This window comes from Dromiciops gliroides, chromosome 5, assembly GCF_019393635.1.
Source record: "Dromiciops gliroides isolate mDroGli1 chromosome 5, mDroGli1.pri, whole genome shotgun sequence".
Classification (NCBI taxonomy): domain Eukaryota; kingdom Metazoa; phylum Chordata; class Mammalia; order Microbiotheria; family Microbiotheriidae; genus Dromiciops; species Dromiciops gliroides.
The window spans coordinates 150,182,574-150,206,383 of record NC_057865.1 but is presented as its reverse complement, the minus strand read 5'-3'; the positions used below and the strand labels follow the sequence as shown (position 1 = coordinate 150,206,383).

The window sequence follows — 23,810 nt, the reverse complement described above, 5'->3', positions numbered from 1 at the left end:
GATGCTGGAATTGATTGAATTAAGATTAATAATTCTGTTCAAGTACATAGCAAAACCAGACATTGAAATGAGTACTCAAACACTTTCACAGTCTGGATCCTATTTGCTTTGCCAGTTATTTTTTTCTTATTACTTAAGTTCATACTTTTAAAATTCACCATACTGGCCTGATAGTTATTCATTTACATGACATCCCATCTTCTACTCCCATGATCTGTTAGAGCCCCAAGTCTGGAATTAATCCCACCCTCACTCAACTTCATAGAATTCTTAAAGAGTATTGGCATATAGCATTCTAGAAAGGAAGCATGTCCATAAACAGTATATCCAGGCTGCATATAATTTATATATCGTGTGTGTGTGTGTGTGTGTGTGTGTGCGCGTGCGTGCGTGCATGTGTGTGTGTGTATCGGTATACACACTTTTGATAAAGTGCTTAATGTTTCATTTAGGTCATCTTTTTGTGATATTAGTAAGGCTGATATGGACAATTAATATCTTTCCAAGAATGTAAGTTTTATTTTGTTTCTGTTAAGATATTTTTGTAGTTTTGTTAATATAAATCCTGAGAATGTCTTGGTAGGTTGACTTTTGCCTTTTAAATTATGCATTTTGAGAATTTATTTTTATCATCTCCTTTTTTGTTAGCACTATATGGAAATACTAATGAGTTTTGCAGATTTATTTTGTATATTGCTACTTCCCTAAATCATTTAATCACTTAATCATCTTTCCTGATTCTCTATGGTTTTCTAATGTCCATGTGTTCTATACATGAGAATTTTGCATCCTCTTTGCCTACACTTATTATTCCTTCTATTTACTTGTCTTATTTATTGCTAATGTTAGCCCACCTAGTTCTATGTCAAACAATAGTGGAGACAAGGTGGGACATCCTTACTCTACCCTTGATTTGATTGGGAAAGCTTCTACCATTCGACTGAGGGTCTTAGATTTAGACAAAATGTTATCATTAACCTGATGAGGAGATGTCAAGATCAAATAGGAAAGGATTCCAGCAAGCTAAATCTTTACTTCAAAAACCACAAATAAACTTTACCTATGTTGCGCATATATACATGTTTATATGTGTGTATATGTTAAATATTTCCCAATTACATTTTTTGTACATATAGGTTCTTTTCCTCTTTGATTTTTCAAAGCTTTAATCTTTTTTTGTGGGGGGGGGGCAATGGGGGTTAAGTGACTTGCTCAGGGTCACAAAGCTAGTAAGTGTCAAGTGTCTGAATCTGGATTTGAACTCAGGTACTCCTGAATCCAGGGCCAGCGCTTTAACCACTGCACCATCTAGCTGCCGTCCCAATTACATTTTAATCTAGTTTGGGTAGCATGCACAAATCTTCTGGCAGAATGACACCTATTTTTCAGAATTTTTAACAAATGGATGGGGGCAGCTAGGTGGCACAGTGGATAGAGCACCGGCCCTGGAGTCAGGAGTACCTGAGTTCAAATTCGGCCTCAGACACTTAACACTTACAAGCTGTGTGACCCTGGGCAAGTCATTTAACCCCAATTGCCTCCAGAAAAGAAAAGAAAAGAAAAGAACAAATGGATGCCAAATTCTATTGACATCTTTTCGCTGTCTTGATATATAATCATGTAATGTCATTTTTAAATTAATCATTTATTAAGTTCATAGTTTCCTTAATTTTGAACCATCCTTTTATTCCTGGTATAAATCCAACTTTGCCTGTTTGCTTAAATTTTAAAACATTAGTAATTGGGGAACTGGGGAATGGCAGGATATAGTTTCTACTTTATTTCCCTCTTGTTTAGGTTTCAGTATCCTAATTGTTTCACAAAAAGAGTTTGGTAAAGTACCCTCTTTCTCTGTTTTTATGAAGAACTTATGTAGTATGCAGGTTAATTGCTCTTTAAATGTTTAGTAGAAATCACTTGGTAATCTAGGACTGAGTGGGGGGCTTTCTGTACTTTTATTCCCCCTTTGGGAGTTTATGACAAACGATCTGATCTCAGGGAAACTGATTATCCATTTCTTGTAAATCTGTACTTCCTCTGCTTATAATAGGTCTGGTCAATTTTGATTTCTTAAAATAGGGTATTCAGGAGATTTTTATGTTATTGTTTCACCACTCTCTAAGAGCCTGATGATCGTCTTTCAATGTCCCATGCAGATGAGATATATTTTATTGTAGTTACATATTTTTCCATTTTTTCCTTCTCTTTGGACTTTACTGATATTTCTTCTGTATCATTCTATTTTTTAGTTCATTTACTCTATTTCTTTTTCAGGGTGTTCACTGATTTTTTTTAAGCTTTCCCAACTTCTGTTCTAGCCCTCTATTATCTCTTTCTTTACTTCTTTTATTAGAGTTTATTATGAATTTACATTTTATTTAAATTATTCCTTTCCTTTTCACAGAAAAGTTACTTCTAATGCTGGCCTCAGAAAATGTACATTTCTCTCCTCTAAATGGGCTTCCTTTGGTCCCATTAATGACAATTAACAACTTAATGTCAATACAGCCATTGAAAAGTATTTGAGAACTAGTTTTTAAAAATTACTACTGGGACAGCTAGGAGGTGCAGTGGATAGAGCACCGGTCCTGGATTCAGGAGGACCTGAGTTCAAATCCAGCCTCAGACACTTAACACTTACTAGCTGTGTGACTCTGGGCAAGTCACTTAGTCCCAATTGCCTCACCTCAAAAAAAAAATTACAACCAATTTTCCATACCATCAGCCACAAATTTCTTTATTTTAAACTTGCTGATCAAACTTTCAGTTACAATATATGTGGCAAAAAAAAAAGAAAAAGAAAAAAGAAAGATAATTAACATACAATATCTGCCACATTTCCACTTACCTCTATTTTTGACCTGGTTTTTCTATGTTATGGGATATGTAAGAATTTCTTTAGTTTTTTTTACATTAATGATATATTTAATGGCAACGAATTAAGTTTTCCTGATTCAATGACAGGCTAAAAGTACTTCAAGTGACAAATTGTTATTTTATTGCCCTTTTCCTGCCAGTGTTAGTGATATAATCCAGCAGATTAATAAAAAGTTGTTGAGAGCTGAACTGAAGTTAATAACTTCAATTCTAAAACAGGCTTTCTTAAATCAGTATATTCAACATTTAAGTTTCTCAAAAATACTTCCATTCTGAAATAAAAGGTTTTGTTTTTGAGATATGTCTCACTTTTACCCCCAACAGAACTCATGCTGTACTTTTTTTTTCTCAAAATATATTCTGTGCAAAATGTAAGTTCTGTGTAGGTTTGTACCTTATTTTTTGAAAAGTTGTTTATAAAATATAATTCCTAAAAGCAACTACAACAAGAAACAACAGAGGAAGAAGAAACATATCAGACAGCCTAATTTTTCACATGAGAAACTAAAATATGTTCTTAAAGCTCCAGTAATACATTCCTTCAAAATATCAGAATGCACTTTGGTCATTATTAAACTTGTTAGTACACAGGCAAATTTTTTTAAATGCTCACTTGTTGCTTTACGTAGAAGTAGTGTATACCACACCATTTGAGGCTAAGTTATCCTCAAACCTACTGATTTTATGGAATGATAAGAACAAAGGGATGTCTACATGGTTCTACTCTTTACACATACCTGATCTGAAGTTATGATTTTGGGTGAATACTGAACTAAATATACCAGTCTCAAATCAATGATTTATAAATTGCAATGTTAAATTTCCTAAAAATTGTAAGGGTTTGAATATATTTAACATGATGGACTCACTCAATTGATTATACAAATACAACAACTTTAAATCGAGATTCAACATAAGATACCATCAAGTTAACTCCATCTGTCTAATATGCCAATATGATAAGGTAACTCAATTTGACACTTGTGGAAAAATCAATTTTCTAAAAGAATTGTATTTCTAAATAGCCCTTACATTAATGAGAAAGGGAGGTGTATATCTAGATGAAATTTAGAGGATAGTTTGTAAACTGTATTTTTTCTGAAAATTTTCATGTTTCTAGGAACATGTATGTACACAATACACATAGGCGTCCACATATGTATGTGCATGCACACACATGTACACACACATACATGAGTGTACACATACATTTATCATCTTTTATGGGTATTTATCCTTAGATTGTTCACTTGAGTGTGGTATAAATGGCATATGCTATAGTGTACCATGGAGAAAAAAAAATCTATTTTACTTGAGTAAACATAAGGTACTTTAGTAAAATCAAGAGGCACTTCACTTGTGAGATGAGCATATATACCTCACTCAAAAGGATACCATATCATGCCCCAGTACACTATAACATATTCCATATAAAGATACACATCAAAAGTAATAATTTTAAAAGTGCACATTTTGAGCATGCACAGTTAGAGCTGTGCAAACAGCCCAGTGTTTCAAATAAATACAATTATTACTAGTTAATTTTTATCAAAATACCTTACGGTATTGTAACCATTTACAATTATTGCTCTATTAAGAGTTTTATCATCAAAGAGCACTTGTTGACCTGTTTTATATAATACCATATTAATTTATTAATACTGAAGGGTGCTTAAACTGCAGCTTAATCAGTTTAGATCCTGGCATTGTTCCAAATTTAAAATACAGAGAAAACTCTGGATCTAGAAAGTGTTCTAATACAGTAAATAAATCATTCAGCTACTTCTGTCAACCTACAGTTGGTTCTTGTTCAGAACAATTAAATCTATTCTGAATGAATCAGAATGCTAGGTGTATTCCGTTTTGTGCCTACATAAACATTATAAACAATTTAATGTAAGATTTTTTTTTCTAAAATAAGGCAAGTTCACTCTACATGTGAGAAAACAATCCTCATCAATGACTTCTATATTCTGGATCTGGATCCATTATGTTAGCAACTGACTATGAACTATTACCAGGATCTCAAGTACATGGATATCAGTTTTTATCACCCTTTCAATAACTAGGTATATCAATGTTTGAAAATAAAATATAAAGACTAAAGTGTAAAAACAGTGAAAAAGTAAAAATAAATATAACAATTGCACAAGACAGTCAGATGTAAACACTTCAATTTTCTAAGCTACATCCTTTAAGGAGACCGTAGCTTCTGAAGCACAGATTCAGTGACTGCTTTGAGACAGCTTAGTCAGTACTCTTGTTTCAGATAACAGGACGAGGCCTTCTCTTTACATTGTCATGATTTGATCTTCCAAAGCTAAAGAGAAAACAATACAGTATCAGAGACTATTCAAGTTATTAAGCCAGATTTACACACTCTTTTCTAACATTCTGCATTCTCACTTCTCTTTCAAGCTAGGCCATACAATCATTTGAGGGTGGGAAGTCTATCTGGGTTAAGTGACTTGCCCAGGGTCACATAGCTAGTAGGTGTCTGATACCAGCTTTGAACCCAAGTCTTCCTGACTCCAGGGCTGATGGCTCTATCCACTGTAATACCTAGCTGCCCCCACTTTGAGGCTATTTTTCAAAGAAAACAAAACAGTAAGCAGCTTCCTTATGTAACAGAAATTTGTACCAAGTATATAATTGTTATGTAGTCTCTATGATGAGACAGTAAAGTGTACTGGACAAAGACCTCAGAGACATTAGACCTGGGTTGCAATTCTATCTCTGACACCTACTAGCTCAGTACCCTATATATATTTCACACTCTCAGTATGCATGAGGAACTCTAATACTATACAGACCAAGGAACAACTCTAGATCTGGATTGATAGAGTTTCCTCATTCAGGTTCCCCACACCAATGAAATCACAGGTATGGTTCAAAAAAACAAATTCTCTAAAATGGCTGCACATATTCTGAAAAATTAAAAATTGTAAAATAGTCTTAGCCAAAAACAAAGAAGCAACAACAATAACAACAGCAAAAACGCTGGGGAAGAGTGTTACAAAAGTCTTATAAAAAACTTCAAATTCTTAGTTCCTATAGGATTATAAACATAGAATGCCTATCATTCCTAGAATTTAAATGTTCAATTCTTTTCTCTACTCCTGTAAGAGTACAAAAATGCCTCCATTGCTGTATATATAAGGTTTAGAAAAAGTGCCTGAAGCAAAATAAATATCAAAATATTCATTCTAGTAATAAAGAAAGAGAATGTCTAGCAAGCTTTCACCTTTAAATTAAATCCAAGTAAGTCACTGATGACACCAGAAACAGCAGACAATATGACAACCTGGGTAATGTTGTAAAGCAGCGGATTCATTGTAAGCCCATACAACCTGAAGGGACTGTCCAATTCCTAGTAATAAAGAAACAGAAGTCATTAGAAATGAAATCATCATAACAAAGTGAAAATATCATGAGCTTATAACTCATTAGACAGTAAAGGAATAGTATTACAGGTAGTGCTAAAAGGGACTGTAAGAATCATCTTCACTTTACAGATAGAGACTAAGGAACACAGAGTTACAAAGTAGCTTGACTGAGGTCATATGGGTATTAAATACCAGGGTCTAGACTTGAACCTAGCCCTCTTTACATACTGCCTCTAAACAACTTGAAGGCAAAAGACAATGAAAGACTTTAATAAACAATGCTTAAAAGAATCAACACCTGTAATTACGTACAAATTTAGAAATTATTAAAATAGCTAAACTTAAAACAAGGAAATGGAGTCACTTTTTAAAAGAGAAAAAAATCTTAAAACAACCCAAAAAAGTGGATATAGGGAAGGAACAGCAAAAAAATTTTTGTCTTTAATTCTACTTGGGACAACTGAATGACAAATATATTTAATACATTTACTATGCTAATAAATGCAAAAAGATTTGATGGAAAATCTTTTGAATATCTTAAATTAGATGTTGCACAGGCACTGAAACTCAATGTGTCCAAAACAACTCTTATCTTTCACCAAAACCTTTTCCTCTTTCAAATTTTCTTATTACTGTTGACGGCCTCACTAGTCTCCTAGATAGATAGATAGATAGATAGAGAGATAGATAGATAGATAGATAGATAGATAGATATTTAATAGATACTTCAACAGGATATCATACACATCCTGACTCCCCACTCTTACCTCACATACCCAATCTTCAATCCAATGATTTGTAGCACTTTCACATAGAATTGTTGATAGTTTGGATTTCTTTCTTTGAAAACTTCTTATTTAATAATGGCAGCCATTGACCATTTATCTACCACAGAATGTTTCTGGTTCTTTCGGTTCTTTATATATCTTGATGATGAGGCCTTTGCCAAAAAAATCCCTTTTTTTGCAAAGTTTTTTTTCTAAATTACTTATTTCCCTATTAAATTTTACATTGGATTCATTTGTGCAAGACCTTTTTATTTATATAAAATCAAAATTGTCCATTTTATCTTATGTGATCCTCTCCATTGCTTTAACTCTTTCCTGATCTAAAGATATAACTTCTTCCTGGCTCCTCTAATTTGTTAATGATGATACTTTTTATACCTAATCCTTGTAATCCATTTGGAGAGAGAGCATCCTGGCATATGGTGTGACGTATTAGTCTAACTCCTAAAGTCTGTCCAACTTCTATACAGTTTCCACTGGATTTTTTGTTAAATAATGAATCCTTCCCCCCCCCGTTTCTAAGGTCTTTGGGTGTACCAAACATGGCATGATGTCTGTTTGCTTCTGTATGCTGGGTACCTAATCTGCTGCACTGATTTTTTTTTTTTAACAGTTCAAAGCCATTTTAATAACTACTTTGTAGCACATTTTGGGATCTGGTTCTGAGACCTTGTTTCCCATTATTTTTTTCATTATTACCTATGACATTCTTGAGGTTTTATTTCTCCACATATATTTTGTTTTTTTTTTCTCCAGCTCTATAAAACATTTTATTGGAAGTCTTTGTGCAATACTGAATAAATTATTTAATTTACAAAGCAGTGTCATTATATTGGCTCAACCTGGCCACGAGTAATTAGTTTCCCCAATTATTTAGGTCCATCTTTATTTTTACAAAGAGTCTATGAATCTTGGAAGGAAGAATATAACTTTTGTAAATTAATCTGGATGGGTTTTGTTGGCTATAAACAGAAATGCTGATGACTTAAGTGATTTATCTTGCATCCTGCAGCTTTCATAAAGGTATTATTTGCATTAGTTTTCAGTTGACTCCCTAAATTTGCCATTAAATCATCAGCAAAAGTGATAATTTTACTTCCTCTTTGCCTGTACTTAATAATAGCTAGCTAGCATTTATATAACACTTTAAAATGTCCTCTCATTTTAAAAAAGAATCCTGTGATGCAGGTGCTATTATTATCCCTATAATAGAGAGAAGGCAATTAAGGCTGAGAGAAGTTCAGTGACTTGGCCCACATCACACAGTTCCTAAGTGTCTGAGGAATTCAAACTTCTCCTCACTGCACAACCTAGCTGCCTCCAATTCTATTTTATTTTTTGTATTATGCTAAATAGTAGTATAGCTTTGTTTCTCTTCTAATTTAGTGGAAAGGCCTCTAACTTTTCTCCATTAAATATAATGTTTGGTTTTAGATTTAAACACTATTATATATGTTATGAGAAGGTCCATTTGTTTCTGTGATTCTAAGCGTTTTGTTTTTAATACAAATGGTTTCTGGATTTGGTCAAAGTTTTTTCAGCAGGTATTGCTATAATCATATGACTTGTATTATTTATATTATTAACATTGTTTATTATATTTGTGCTCTTCCTTATGTTGAGCCAACATTCCATTTCTAATATAAACCCAATTTGTTCATACTGTATAAATATTTCTGATATATTGTTTCAACCAACTCAATAATACTTTATTTAAAATTTTTGCATCAACAGTTATTAAAGATGTTGGTCTCGGGGTCAGCTAGGTGGCGCAGTGGATAAAGCACCGGCCCTGGATTCAGGAGGACCTGAGTTCAAATCTGACCTCAGACACTTACTAGCTGTGTGACCCTGGGCAAGTCACTTAACCCTCATTGCCCCACCAAAAAAAAAAAAAGAAAAGAAAAAAAAAGATGTCAGTCTCTAGTTTTCTTTGTTTTCTCCCTCCCTGGCTTAGTTGTCAACACCATTTGCAACAGAGAAATATATTACAAGGGTTCTTTCTTATTATTTCAAACAGGATATATTATACTGGAACTAATTGTTTTTTGAATGTTTGATATTATTTCTGAATCTATCTGGTACAAGTTTCCCTCCCACTTTGGTAGTTGATTTATGATTTTTGTTCAATTTCTTTTTCTGATATAGGACTATTTAAATAGCAAATTTCTTCTTTTTACAATGAGTATTTTATATTTTTGTAAAAATTCATGTATTTTCTCTAAGTTACCAGTTGTGTTAGCATATAACTGAGTAACAGTTTCTGATAATTTTATTTCCTCTTCAATGGTTTTATTGTTTTTTGTTTTGTTTTTTAGTGAGGCAATTGGGGTTAAGTGACTTGCCCAGGGTCACACAGCTAGGAAGTGTTAAGTGTCTGAGGCCGGATTTGAACTCAGGTACTCCTGACTCCAGGGCCGGTGCTCTATCCACTGCGCCATCTAGTTGCCCCCAATGGTTTTAACTTTATTATAATAATATAAAAAGAATATATTTTATTTCCACACAAATTTCTAGTTTGTCATTTAGTTGAGGATTTCTGGTTTGTCATTTTTCAAGTTTTAAAAATAGCATTCCCAATTAATTTACTTGTTCTTTCTTTTGTTGGTGTAAGCACAATATAAAAGGGGAAATCGCGGAGCAAGTTCTATAAGGCAGTGGCAGAAACTGCCTAGAAAAGAAAGGGGTACAAAAAATGAAATTCAAAAAACTAATGAATAAAACTAGTTGAAGGGAAGAAAAGAAAGGGGGAATTTACTTGAAGAATTGAGAGGGAAAAGTGGAGGGGAGAATTATTTAACCAGATAAAAGCAAGAAAGAAAAAGGAAGTAATCAGCAAAATCCTAAAGTGAGGAGAGTTTCAAAGGTGAGGAAAGAGAACTAGTGGGAATAGTCACCTTAAAAAAGATTGAGGTAAAGTAAATGAAAGAACATAACACACAATCTGTTTATAGCAGAAGGGAAAAATAATCACATGGAGAAAACAAAAAATTGAACTACTGTAACTTTAAATGTCAATGGAGTAAACAATCAAATAAAATGAAAAAGACAGAATGGATTAAGAAAAACCTGCATAAAATAAAACTATGGGATGGAAAAAATTATAAGGCATCAAGTAAATCTGAAAAAAATTATGATTAATGAACTAGGCAGATTGATCCTGAATAATTTTTTACTTGAGCCTATTTACAATTAATTGATTTTGTCCTATAACTACCTAAGTCATGATTCTTTGTTTCTGAACTTAGTTCTGAATTCAGCGGTCTGTAATGTTAAGTTTAGAAATCCAGTTATTTATTTACTGTTCTATTCTTGTGCCAAGGAAACCTGTTACCCTAGAATAATGTAAGTGGACACCCCAGGGAGTCTGGTCTAGTATCTTTATATCACCAAGCTATCTATCCTTCAAGGATGTCTGGTTTGTTATCCAAAAAAGTCTGGTCTACTGTCTCTAGCCTTGCAAGTGTACTCCAACAATGAACATTTCTTAGTTACAAGGGAATCAGGGAGTTGTTGCTAGCCTGCCCCTCTTCTCAGTTTCCAACCAATCAAATTGTCCCCCATGCCTCAGCTCTCTGTAACCAATCCTACTGATTTTGACCTCGTTTAACCAATCCTAACTTGTTTCCTGCCTATGGCATCTGTATTCCCCAAAACTATGAAAGAGAAATATTTCCCTTATTCAGGTTCTGAGCTTAGCTGGGGAAGCTGAGATCCTATTAACTGGTAAATTCATACTTTACTAATAAACTGATCATGCTTAGAACTTTGTGCCTTCATTCTACCTTAATTTTAATTGTTACAGTAATAAACTTATATGCTCCAAATGTCATAGTATCCAAATTAATAAAGGAAACATCTGAGCTACAAGAAGACATGGATAGTAACAAAACAATAACAGGAGATTTCAAAATCCCTCTCTGTTTTGGATAAGACTAACAGGTAAACAAAGGAGAAGATATAGAACTGAAGAAGAAAAATTGCTATAGAAATTAGTCAAAAGATTTATGGCATCTTCTAAGTGGGACAGCAAAAACCCCTTTATTGATTGATTGATAGGCAGTATGTGGCACTTTTACAAAAACTAACAACATGCTAGGACACAGAGATATAAAAAGCAAATGCCAAAAGGCAGAAATAGTTAATATATCCTTTATAGACCATAATGTAAAACATAAAGTAATTGGTTCAGGAATCGCAAACAAAAGCTATAGACCCAAATGGAGATTAAACAATAAAATCATAACCAATAAATAGGTCAAAGAACAAATCATGGACATGATTAATAGCTGTGTAAAATAAATGATAATGATGAAACCACATACCACAATTCCTAGGTTGTAACTAAAGTAGTTTTCAGGGGAAAAGAAATCATACCTTAGAAACATTTATTAACAAAACAGATAAGAGAATTAATGAATTAAGTTAAAAAATTGGAAACCCAAGAAATAAAACTAAAATAAGCCCAAAAGAGGAGGAATAAATAAATTAGAAACAAGAAAACCCATAAGAAATAAAAAATAAAATTAAAAGCTGGTTCTTTGTTATAACTAATAAAATACATAAACCCTATCTAATCTGATTTTTTAAAGTGAATAGAAAATCAAGTCAATAAAATAACAAATGAGCTAAGTGAAATCATAGCAAAACCAAAAGAAATAAAAAGAATAATCAGAATATATTATACAGTTATATGCTAACAAAATTAAGAATACAAAAATAATTAGAGAAACCCCTTCAAAATATGAAAATATATCCCATTAATTATTAATAAAGTGTCACATTAAAAAAATATGAAAATACCAAACAATCAGAGGACCTGATATCTTAAAATAATCCAATCTCAGAAAGGGAAATAGTAATGGAATGATCAAAGAAAAAAAAAATCTCCTAGTCCTGCTGATTAACTGGAGAATTATATCAGACTTTTAATAGAATGATTAGTACCTATACTTCACCAATTTCAAAAACTGAAAAAGAAAGAATCTTACTAGAACTGCTCTATGAGACAAATATGGTACTAATACCTAAGCCAGGGAAAGATAAAACAGAAAGAAAATTAAAGGCCATTATCATTAATTAACACTGACTTAAAAATTTTAAATAAAATTCTGTTAGACTTCAGTGATTTATCCAAGAAGTGATTTATGGCAACCAAGTGGAATTTATACTATGATGCAAATATAACTGATCATAATAAAAACCAAAACATATAAGACCCCATGGTCATCTCAATGATACAGAAAAAGCCTTTGACAAAATACAACACTTATTTTATGCTAAAAAAAAAAAACCTTATGAAGTTTAGACACAAAGGAAACCTTTTTAACATAAAAAAGCATCTATCTAAAACCAAAAATAAGCATCTGAAGAAATGGGGATACACTAGAACTTGTTCCAATAAATATGGAAATAAAGTATGGATAACCACTCTCCCCACTACTATTTGATATAATTCCAGAAATGCTACTAAGAACAGTAAGACAAGAGAAAGACGGGGCAGCTAGGTGGCACAGTGGATAAAGCGCTGGCCCTGGATTCAGGAGGACCTGAGCTCAAATCTGGCCTCAGACACTTGACACTTACTAGCTATGTGACCCTGTGCAAGTTACTTAACTTTCATTGCTCTGGCAGGAAAAAAAAAGACAATAAAAATAAATTAAAGTCATAAAGACAGGTAAAGAGGAGATCCCTATTTGCTGATGATATGATAGTTTCCTTGGAAAATCCTAGGCAATCAGAAAAGATACTAATTGAGGCAATTTATACCTTTAGCAAAATTGCAGTCTCCAAAATAAACCCTCAAAAGTCACCAACATTGGGCAGCTAGGTGGCGTAGTGGATAAAGCACTGGCCCTGGATTCAGGAGAACCTGAGTTCAAAACCGGCCTCAGACACTTGACACTTACTAGCTGTGTGACCCTGGGCAAGTCACTTAATCCTCATTGCCCAGTAAAAAAAAAAAGTCACCAACATTTTTATATAATAATAACAGAAGAAGCAATAGTAGAAAGGGAAATCCCATTCCAAATAATTCCAAAATACATAAAATATCTGAAAATCAATCTCCAAAGCATACCAAAGACTTCTATAGATTCATTTACAAAGTTCTCCTTAAAAAAAAAAAAAAGAGCAACTTAAATAGTTAGAGGAATATTCATTGCTAATGGCTAGGCCTTGACAATATAATAAAAATAACAATACTACCAAAAATAATTTATACTTTTAATGCTATATAAAAATCACCAAGACACTTTATAGAACTTTATGAAATAAGAAAATTCATTTAGAAAAAGAAAAGATCTAGAATATCGAGGGAAATGAAGAAAATGAATATGAATATGAAGAAGGAATAGCAGTTCCAGATCTCAAACTATATTATAAAGCAGCAATCATCAAAACCACCTGGTATTGATTAAGAACTGGAAATAACTCAATGGCCCAGTGTTTTGGGGGGTTTTTTTTTTTGGTGGGGCAATGGGGGTTAAGTGACTTGCCCAGGATCACACAGCTAATAAGTGTCAAGTGTCTGAGGCCAGATTTGAACTCCTGAATCAAAGGCCGGTACTTTATCCACTGCGCCACCTAGCCACCTCTGCAGTGTTTATTTTTGACAAAGTGGAAAACACAAATTACCTAGGAAAAAAACTCCTAATTAGATTATTTAAAAAAAAAAAAAAAATCTTCCGGAAAAACAGTCTGGCAAAAATTAGACTTACACCAACACTCTACACCATATTCCACAATAGATTCTAAATAGGTATGCAACCTAAATATCATATTAAAAAACTTTGCAAGAGAAACAACAAAGCTATGGGTAGGAGTTATACTCTTAACCAAACAAATGAGGCAATTTCAAAAGATAAAACTGATAACTTTGATTACTTGAAACTGAAAACCTTCTGCAGAGACAAAACTAACACCTAGAATAAGAAGTATTTACAATTACATGAAAGAATGCTCTAAGTCACTAATAACAAATGTAAATCAAGATATCCCTGAGGTTCTACCTCACATGCTGAAAATTGGTAAAAATGATAAAAAATGGCAACATTCAATACAAAAGTGTTTTGGAAGAGTAGCCACCCTAATACACGGCAATTTAGCATTGTGCAAATGAAGTTAAGTAAAATGCCCATATTCCTTGAACTACATATTCCATTACTGGGATTAAAACCCAAGGAAACAATCTTTAAAAAGAAAGTCCCCATATACACTAAAATATCTAGAGTAGCACTTTTTGTAACAGTTAAAAATTGAAAACAAAGTATATGCCCATTGAATGGGAATAGCTAAACAAATTGTGTTCCATGTATGTAATGGAATGTGCTGTAAGAAAGGAGGTATTTGAGGAATACATAGAAGCATGGAAAGATGTATGGGAACTGATACAAAGTGAATAGAGCCAAGAAAAAAAATCACTGGATACAAATTTTATTTAATTCTACAAAATAATCCATTTGCATGGCATTAAATATCAAAGTTAGTTTGGGAGGGAATTACCATTTTACCACATTTGTTTGACCTACTCATAAGTAGAAAATGTTCTTATATGATTTCTGTCAAAAATAATTTTGAAGTTGTCTCCTTGTAGGTCTCCTCTATGTTTCTATAAGTTAACACCCAAATATTTAATATACTCTATCATCACAAAGAGTATTTCTCTATCATTTTGCCAGTGATGAAACTGAGGTTCAGGAAAGTTAAGTAATCTATAAGTCTCCAAGTGGTCTTGAGCAAAGTGGCACAAATAACCTAAGTTATCTCTCTCCTACTCAACATGCTCTTTGTACTGCATTAGTATATGTCTTGTAAGAACTACATAGCCTTTTAAGCTGAAATAAAGTTGTTCTAACAAATATAGAATGAATAAAGTTTTTCAAACCAACACAGAATTTTCTTTATTTTAAACATTTAAGTTCAGATGCTAGCAATTAGATATTTCTAATAATGCTAAACTATGAGATTCTAGAAATGCTTCTAACAAGGCATACAAATCATATGGATATGCTCAAAAATAAATTACAAATATTCTGAAGAATTTAAGGCTATGAATTACGATGAAAATTGGAAGAAAACTAGATGATACAAAATGTAAAATTAGACCAACACACACAGATTTATGTTATATTCAAATTTCAATTTTATTCTTACCTTCAGTAATTTAGTAGCAAGTTTCAACACATTATTCACTAGTGTCAGTTCCTCCTTCTTATTAGGTTTCTTCTCCATTTTCAAGTACAGGTTTATCTAACAAAGGGAATTAATTAAAAAACACTTTATATAACAACTTTTTTTAACAATAAAATCATGAATCAATTTTAAAATGAGTCTACTTTAGTCATAGAACTATGTATAGTGAAAGAATAAATAAGGTTTTATTGGAATCAAAGTCAGTAAACAAGTTTGGGTTTTCTGACTTACAATTATGTTCCATAAATGCAGATACAACACTCATCTTCAGTAACCTATCAAGCACAAATAGCCATTCTTTATGGTCCAATATGGTAGAATGAGCGCTATCTATATTAGTGGTCAGAAGACCTGCTGTGCCACATAGTAGTTATGTGACTTCGAGCAAATTGTTTAATCACTCCAAGCTTTTGTTTCTTAAAGTATAAAATAAAGATAAAATGTTTATGCTACCTAATTCAGAGGGTTGTCATGGATATTAAATGAAACAATAGATTTGAAAGCATCTGATAAACTTTATAAAGTATTATTCATATATAGTAGATTAACATTTAGGTAGACATTTTAAGATAAACTATTTTCCCTCAAATTTCAGGGTTTTTAATCTATCACTCATGAAAATTTGACAGAAAAATAAGAGACTAATGGATACTAAATGTGATTATCAAAATTTATTATGCCTTAATAGAAGTTACTGTTTAATAAAAATATTTGGTAAAATGCATTTGTTCTACTCTTCTACATAACACATGTGCCCCTACAATTTCGTGAAAACATGAGTATCTCTCTCTAAACAAATGGAAGGCTAAGAAAAAAAGATTTAGTCTAAATAGAATAAGCAATTGTGTGCTTTATGAGTCAGAATGAAATAGTTCTCCTATAGCATTAAAGTTTCTCTGAAAATCAATACACAATCACCTCTATTATATGCCTTCTGAGAAACTGGAAGTGACTAGTGTATTGTAGACACTAAATTATAACATATTAAATATGAAGTCTTACCTGTTCAGTAAGTAATATTGAGGTATTGCTATATTTTTTGCTTGTTTCAGATCCTAAGGTAACAAATCTTAGGAGAAAAAGTGTTAAAGAGATGCACCAGATCACCAGTTCCCAGTTGTAGTGACAATCAAGGAAGATTTCATGAACATGAAGCAACTAAAATCCAAAGGCAAAGTAAACATAGAAGAATCATTAATATCTTTTGCTGTAAGAAAAAAAATGAATTCCAGTTCAATAAGAATGAGACACTAGTTTCTTGGACATCCATGTGAATGTTCATGCATAAACACTGGATCTCTTTGCTAGTTTTTAGTTTGCTGCAATTAAGTTTGACTGCAAACCATTTCTTAAAGAATAGATTTGGAGTGAGGGGATCTGGGTTCAAATTCTGGCTCTGCAACTTACTACCTGTATGACCTTGGATAAGTCATTTCCCCTTTCTGGGCCTCAATTTCTTCATCTGTAAAATAAAGGAGTTGGACTAGATGATCTCTATGGTCCTCTTCCAGCTCTAAATCCTATGACCCTATGAACATTACAAAATTGTGTACATTATACACACATTGTGTTGTTTTTTAAATGCTTGCTAAATTTAACACTTTATATCCATTAATTGTGGCAGTTGCATATGAAACACTTAAAGAATTTAAAATGGCTAATATAAACCAAAGTGTTTATTAATAATTTATCTTCTCTAAAAGAGAAATCTAAGTACATGAAAACCTCATTCAAACACTCTCTACTTTAGAATGAGATCCTTTTTGGACAAGGTTTAAAATAGTTTTTAGAAATTTTATTTCTCAGGCAAAATGTTAAACTGAAGTATGTTAAAACTTAAGTATATATGTTAAAGAATATTTTTAAAAAATACTAATTTGACCATATTTTCTCAATTTGTTATTTTTAAGATGTTTTATGAGTGTGCTAAATTATACCTTTGTACATTCAGAATAATTTAAATAAATGATAACTCCAGTGAATTTCACCACATCTTTCATTATATTGTGTATCTCTGAAAAAAACCACCATTATAATATAAAAAGAATATATTTCATTTCCACACTTCTTTACTGCAAAATGTGTGATGAGTGTAGAAATAATATAGAGGCATAAAAATGCACTTATAGACAATAGATAAGGGATGGCAGTTTTAATATATTAGATGCCAACTAAAATAATATTACTATCATAAAACAATATATGAACCTTAATATAGGAGATTTGGCTGACCTGTACTTAGTGTTAAACAATATAACTCGTACAGGAAAGAACAGACCCTTTCTAGAGAAAAAAAGGGTGTGGGAGAAACATATTAACTCGTTTTACATACAATACATAATGTAGACATGCTAGAATTTTTCATTTTTCCATCATATTTACTATTTCACCTACAAAGTTTTCTGAAAGGGGATATGTTGATTCTTGATTGCACATAGTTGCACAGAACAAATTAACTCACCTGGGCACAGCAGATAAATACAACCGAAATAGTCAACAAGAATGCAGATGAAACTATTACATCAACTGATCTCTGAGGACCTCGACGCTGAAAGGAAGGAAATGGTATTTTTAAAATACATATGCTCGTTAATACTAGTTTCACATTGATTGTAGTTTACAGTATTGCCCAAATGCCTAGATGAATGTCGATTACTTAATGATATTCTTGTCCAGAGATACATAATAGACACATAAAAGCACCAAAATATGGAAGTTATGCACTACAGGGTTCTTAGCATACCTTTTAAACTTTAATTGACATTGCTGAACAAAGGTTTCTTTTTGGGTTATGTTGAGGAGGGTTAGCAATCCTGAGTACTTCCACAAGTAATATATTCACCTGAATAGCAACACTATCCAAAAAATTTTCACTGATGGAAATGGTGAGTTTACTTATTTATTTATTTTTGGTGAGGCAATTGGGGTTAAGTGACTTGCCCAGGGTAACACAGCTAGTAAGTTGTCACCTGTCTGAGGCCGGATTTGAACTCAGGTCCTCCTGATTCCAGGGCCAGTGCTCTATCCACTGTGCCACCTAGCTGCCCCAGAAATGGTGAATTTATAACCTAACACTGACTTATTGTGCATTAGGAGGGGTAATGGGAAAGAAACCTCATCATTAATCATGCTTCTCTAGTGGGCACAGCACAAAGTGGAAACCACTTTGCAGATGCAGTAGGGATGATTTCAATTTGTATGCATACCCACCAACAAATTCACATGAAGTCAGTGAGGTATTAGAAACAGAAGAGAAGGTAGTAAGCTGTATTACTGTTGCTTACAACTAGTGGTAAAAGGAAGTCTTACCAGTAGTTCCCTACATCCAAAAAAAAAAAAATCACAGTTCCAGTAGAGAGAGATAGAGCAAGACTAGTTATGAGGCTTATGTTTTTATGCTATTTACTATGACCTATGTTGTTGTTTGTCCTTTGTTCCTGAAGAGCATCATGACATTGAGACATGATGTCATGACTTGCAGTGAAGTGGATTTAAGGAGGCAGGCTGTGCAAAGTCACCAGCCTCACTTTCTCCTTTGGAGCTATCTGGATCTATGACACAGAAAGCAAGAGAATTCTAGGTGTGTCCAAAGTTAGATCAGCTTTATTAAGAAAAACACTTGGGGGCAGCTAGGTGGCGCAGTGGATAGAGCACCAGCCCTGGATTCAAGAGTACCTGAGTTCAAATTCGGCCTCAGACACTTAACACTTACTAGCTGTGTGACCCTGGGCAAGTCACTTAACCCCAACTGCCTCACAAAAAAAACCCAAAAAACAAAAAAAAAAAGAAAAAGAAAAACACTGGTAGTCTTTTAACTAAAGTTTTCATGAATATTTTAAATAAATATGGAGACAGAGACTGGACCTGTGATTTCATTGGTATAGGAAACACCTAGATATGGAAACTTTCTTCTACTAATGCTAATTCTTTAAAACTTATAGCCTTAGAGAGTTGCTGAAAACAGGTGTCAAGCACACAGCCTGACAAAATACTTAACAAAATAAATATCTCTGGGGCCTCCTTGTTGACAAGTTTAAAGTGTTATTATTTTATTATATTTTAATTTATGTATGGTTTAGTGGCTGCCATTTCTATTTGAGTGACACCACAGGCCTTTAGAGGACTGAAAAGATGTGATTTCTTCAGAGTCACAAAGTCAGTAAGTGTGAGTGATTTAAGTCCCATGACTTAAATCTGAGTCTTCCTGACTTCCAGGACAACTTTCTATACACTCTGCTATTTCTATGAAGTAGAAAATATGGCTATCTTAATGCATAAATACAATACCCTGAGAATAGCTATTTTGCTAGAGGTAATTCAGATACCTCTCATTTTTTTCAAGAACTTGAATAATTTGGGAAGAAAAATTTCAAAAGGGAGAAAAAGAACATTAAAAAGGACTTAGCCATGCCAATTAACTTTCTAAATTGCCTACTTATTTAAAATAGTGAGTTACTTAAAATAGTGAAATGATTCTGTAGTCACATACTGCTTTTATTGAGCCTTTTTTAAGGAGAGGGCTCCCTCTGCTGGCCTATGACAGCTATGCTAGTAAAAAAAAAAAAAAAGATTTTTCTCTTCTTGTTGGGAACTAAGGAACTCATAGACAAAAAAAGATTAAGGTCTTTAGGATCTTATTACCTGCTGGGTAGTGAGGATAAAATAAGACAATATATGTGAAAGAATTCAAAAGATTAAAACAACATTAAAACATTATATTACAGTAATATTTAGTAGGCATGTATATAATGTTAGAATTTCAAGCCTACCTGAAAAGCTTAAGTATTACCGGCAAAAAAAAAAAAAATAATCCATGAAACAAATTTCTCTTAGCTATCTGGATACAGAATACACAGAGGATATCATAACTAGTGGCATGCTATACACCTGCATAGAGATTTATTAAGAGAATTCGAATCAGATAGCCAGGTTGCAAGTCATGTCATCACAGCCATTATACCTTAAGATAGGAACGAAGAGAGAGCCACATTTTTATATTCTGCACTTTCTTCAGTCGGAAATGGGGAACTTCTGATTTTCGAGCCCTCCTAGCAGATGTTAAATGTCCAAAGAGTTTTGCAAAAAGTAGTCTCTACAAAACATCACCATGTTATTTGTTAAGCACAATACCATAAGGAAAAATAAGAATAATCAAGATATAGGTTGTTACTATCATCTCCTATGATTAAATACTATAATTCAACAAGATAGGAAAATAACAATATATTACCAAAACCATGGGGGCATGCCTCCCCAATTATTCCACAGATTCTCCCTAGAAAACCTATCCAACAAACTGCAGTGCCTATTAAACCAGTATGATACTTTGAGCTGTCCAATCCTTTGCTGCCCCTCAGTCTTACCCCTATATTTTTTGTAATACAGTCATATATATATTCGGGATATTTTTTAACAGCTTCTTACAAACACTACATGCTTTTAGACTATCCTTTGGCTCAGTCAAAGTGGATTCTTCATAGATTGTGATATCCTAAGATTGGCAATCAGAGAATATCACAAGGAGACGTTTGTGTTTAACAAATGGGTTGTATAATTATAATTATAAAGACCTAGGTAATTTTCTTTTCTTTTTTTGCGGGGCAGTGGGGGTTAAGTGACTTGCCCAAGGTCACACAGCTAGTAAGTGTCAAGTGTCTGAGGCCAGATTTGAACTCAGGTCCTCCTGAATCCAGGGCCGGTGCTTTATCTACTGCGTCACCTAGTCGCCCCCGATAATTTTCCTAATTTAATGTAGTTCATTCTTTCTCTCCTCTTCAGTGTTGGTCCTAGCTCATCATTCTCAGTGTCTGTCCTAGATATATATGTTATAGATGTATACTGATGTCAGTGGACTACCCATCCAACGTGACACGTTTTTCTGTCCAATAGTTTTCCCTATATGGATTGTTAAGGTTTTTCCCTCTTGGGTAGTTGTAGAGCTCACTGAAAAGGCTGTGTAATATTTCTAGAAACTGAGACAAATAGCATGCTCCAACCCATACACAGGAACATGTGGAGGACCTCCTCATTCATATGGAGCCCCTCCTTCATTTGGATCCTGTACAGGATGGTGGAATTTTCTATAACACAGGTGAAGGCCTCTGGCAGGCATACATCTCCCTGGTTTTCTGTATTTCATTTTGAAGGATTGGGTACCCCTGTCTTGCCCAGGCTGGAAGTTCAAAAACTACACACAGGCTTAGTCCCACTCCGATCTACACAGAACCTCTGACCTACTCTTTCCAACCTGGGCTAGTTTATGCCTCCTTGGGCCACCTACTCCTACTTACATGGGGGTTCTCCATGTGAATGCCAAACTTAGTGTGAATACCCAATTAACTTAGTCAACTGCACTCAAAACTCCCGAGTTCTACCAATTCCCCAGGCTCAACTTCCTGGTAGCCAGAATTACGGGTGTGTGACATTATTCTTAGTTTTTATGTTTTGCTTCATGTTAGTCAGAAGAGGTCACTGGAGTTTTCCACTGGTTGCAATTATTAAGGAATTCTGTATTACCTTACCACATATTAAAAAGAAACTCCTCCTTGGAGGGGAGCTTTTGAGACAGCATTTTAACTCTACAGGGCCAAATGGTTTCTGTAATCAAACAATAACTATAGTGGGCTCTTGTATTCTTTGCACCATTCACTGAATGGTGTGTCTGATAGGTAAGTCTGATAGAGAAATTTTTTTGTGTGTGAAATGCTGCATGTTCTTCACTTATAAATCATTTTCACTGAGATTTTATAAAGAATGTAAATGTATGGCTCAATAGTTACTAATGTTTTCTTGACTGCCTTAGGGCAGTAATATAATCCATGATTTTTTTCCATTATTTTGTTATTTTCTGTCCCTCAGATCTGATCCAACTGTTGTTTTTTTTAACTATGTCTTCTTTAAGGGGCTTAGTTCCTTGCATAGCACATTGGGGACAGAGGTATTAAGAGTCCAGACGTGCTGCTTCCACTGCTATTAATGCTAAAAAATATATATTCTGTCTTTTGTCTATAATCAGTTTTATCTATGAATGGTCTGAAAGTGACATGGCTTATTTGGGTCTCACTCCAAGCATTCAGGCACTTTTAAAAAATCTTCATGGCCTTTTTGCTATTTTTATAAGGCCATATTGATAATATCCCTCTCCATAGTGTTTTTAAATGAGTTTATGTTCTTAGTATTCTAATTGTAACAAAATAAACTAAAATATTTTATAAGAAACATGCCATAACAGGGTGGAAGCCTGGCCTTTCCTAAAGTCAGGTCTTCATTCCAATAGCTGCTAGTTGACACTATGAGCAAGTTATTTAATCCTGTAATTTAGATATGCACAGAAAAGAACTAGAGAGCCAATCTCCCTGCTTTCTCCTTCAACTATGTATTCTGTTCTTTCAAGTCCTTAGACTCTTATAAGCTACATATAAATTGCCTGTCTGTATCAATGGAGGAAATTTCCATACTGAAGAAAGTCAACATCACAGATCCAGCCCCCAAAAATTTTTATAAGCATATTCATCTATCAAATGCTTTTAAAAGTCCTTCTTTATTCCTTAAATGAGAAGCCTATATCAGACTTACCTGTTTGTAAGTTCTTTCTGCTACACAGAGTAAAAAGAAGAAAATCCACACAAGAGATACACGAACCACAAAACTTATTAAAACCATAGAAAGAACCAAGATGTCTTCATTAGAACCAAATGCAATGATATAAAGTTCTGAAGCAGAATATGCTGTGAGCTGTTCCAAGTCTGTAGCTTGAGAAAGTCGGAAAACAAATGGAGTGAAACCCAGGACAAGAGAAATTACATTTGCAAAAATCTGGTATCCTATGCCTGGTATGTAACTGTTGACCTACAGGAGAAAAATGAAATATTACTTATACCAAAATGTCAGCTATGTTAAGATTGTTTTATATTAGGAATTACTTTATTTGTAGCAGTATGAAATTATTTTAGATGTTGTCAGACTGTGGCACACATTAAAATACAATATTAAAATTGTAATTCTGTAAGTTTTTGGGGGTTCATTATGAGAAATGGAGTTGACTAAAACCAAAAACAGTAGCTTCTATTTCTATAGCACTTTAAGGTTGCAAATCATTTTATGAATATCTCATTTTAAATTTCATTTTAATAATATTCAAAGTCTTTCTCTCACACCCTTTCCGTTATATGGTACTCAAGGAAATATGACTCTCCAAAGGCCCCACAAACCTAGCCACGCTACTGAGTACAGATGGTTACATCTCTTGTGTACACTGATGCACTGGCCTCCCTGCTTCTTTCTCAGTGTTAACTACTCCCCTTCTAAGGCTCATTCCATCCATCTGTATCATAGTCTAGATCTTTAACATAAATCTGCTGGGGGCAGCTAGGTGGTGCAGTAGATAGGATGGCAGGCTTGGAGTCAGGAAGACTATTACTGAGTTCAAATCTGACCTCAGACATTTACTAGCTCTGTGACCCTGGGCAAGTCACGTAATCCTGTTTGCCTCTCAGTTTCCTCACCTGTAAAATGAGCTGGAGAAGGAAATAGCAAACCACTCCAGTATCTTTGCCAAGAAAACCCC

At 33.6% G+C, this 23,810-nt stretch overlaps 1 protein-coding gene across 6 annotated transcripts in view; it reads right to left on the bottom strand.

The window, feature by feature from the left end:
- Positions 1 to 3,748: 3,748 nt before the first annotated feature.
- Positions 3,749 to 23,810, bottom strand: part of PHTF2 (putative homeodomain transcription factor 2) — a 164,277-nt gene continuing 144,215 nt past the window's right edge. For all 6 annotated transcript variants that reach the window (XM_043967329.1, XM_043967328.1, XM_043967330.1 and 3 more), the window contains 7 exons: positions 22,820 to 23,092; positions 20,205 to 20,336; positions 17,706 to 17,792; positions 16,247 to 16,402; positions 15,206 to 15,301; positions 6,122 to 6,247; positions 3,749 to 5,197 (listed from right to left, as the gene is read on the bottom strand). In XM_043967329.1, the coding sequence (XP_043823264.1) occupies positions 5,177 to 5,197; positions 6,122 to 6,247; positions 15,206 to 15,301; positions 16,247 to 16,402; positions 17,706 to 17,792; positions 20,205 to 20,336; positions 22,820 to 23,092 (891 nt within the window). In that variant the 3' untranslated portion in view covers positions 3,749 to 5,176. The remainder of the gene's footprint in view (positions 5,198 to 6,121; positions 6,248 to 15,205; positions 15,302 to 16,246; positions 16,403 to 17,705; positions 17,793 to 20,204; positions 20,337 to 22,819; positions 23,093 to 23,810) is intronic.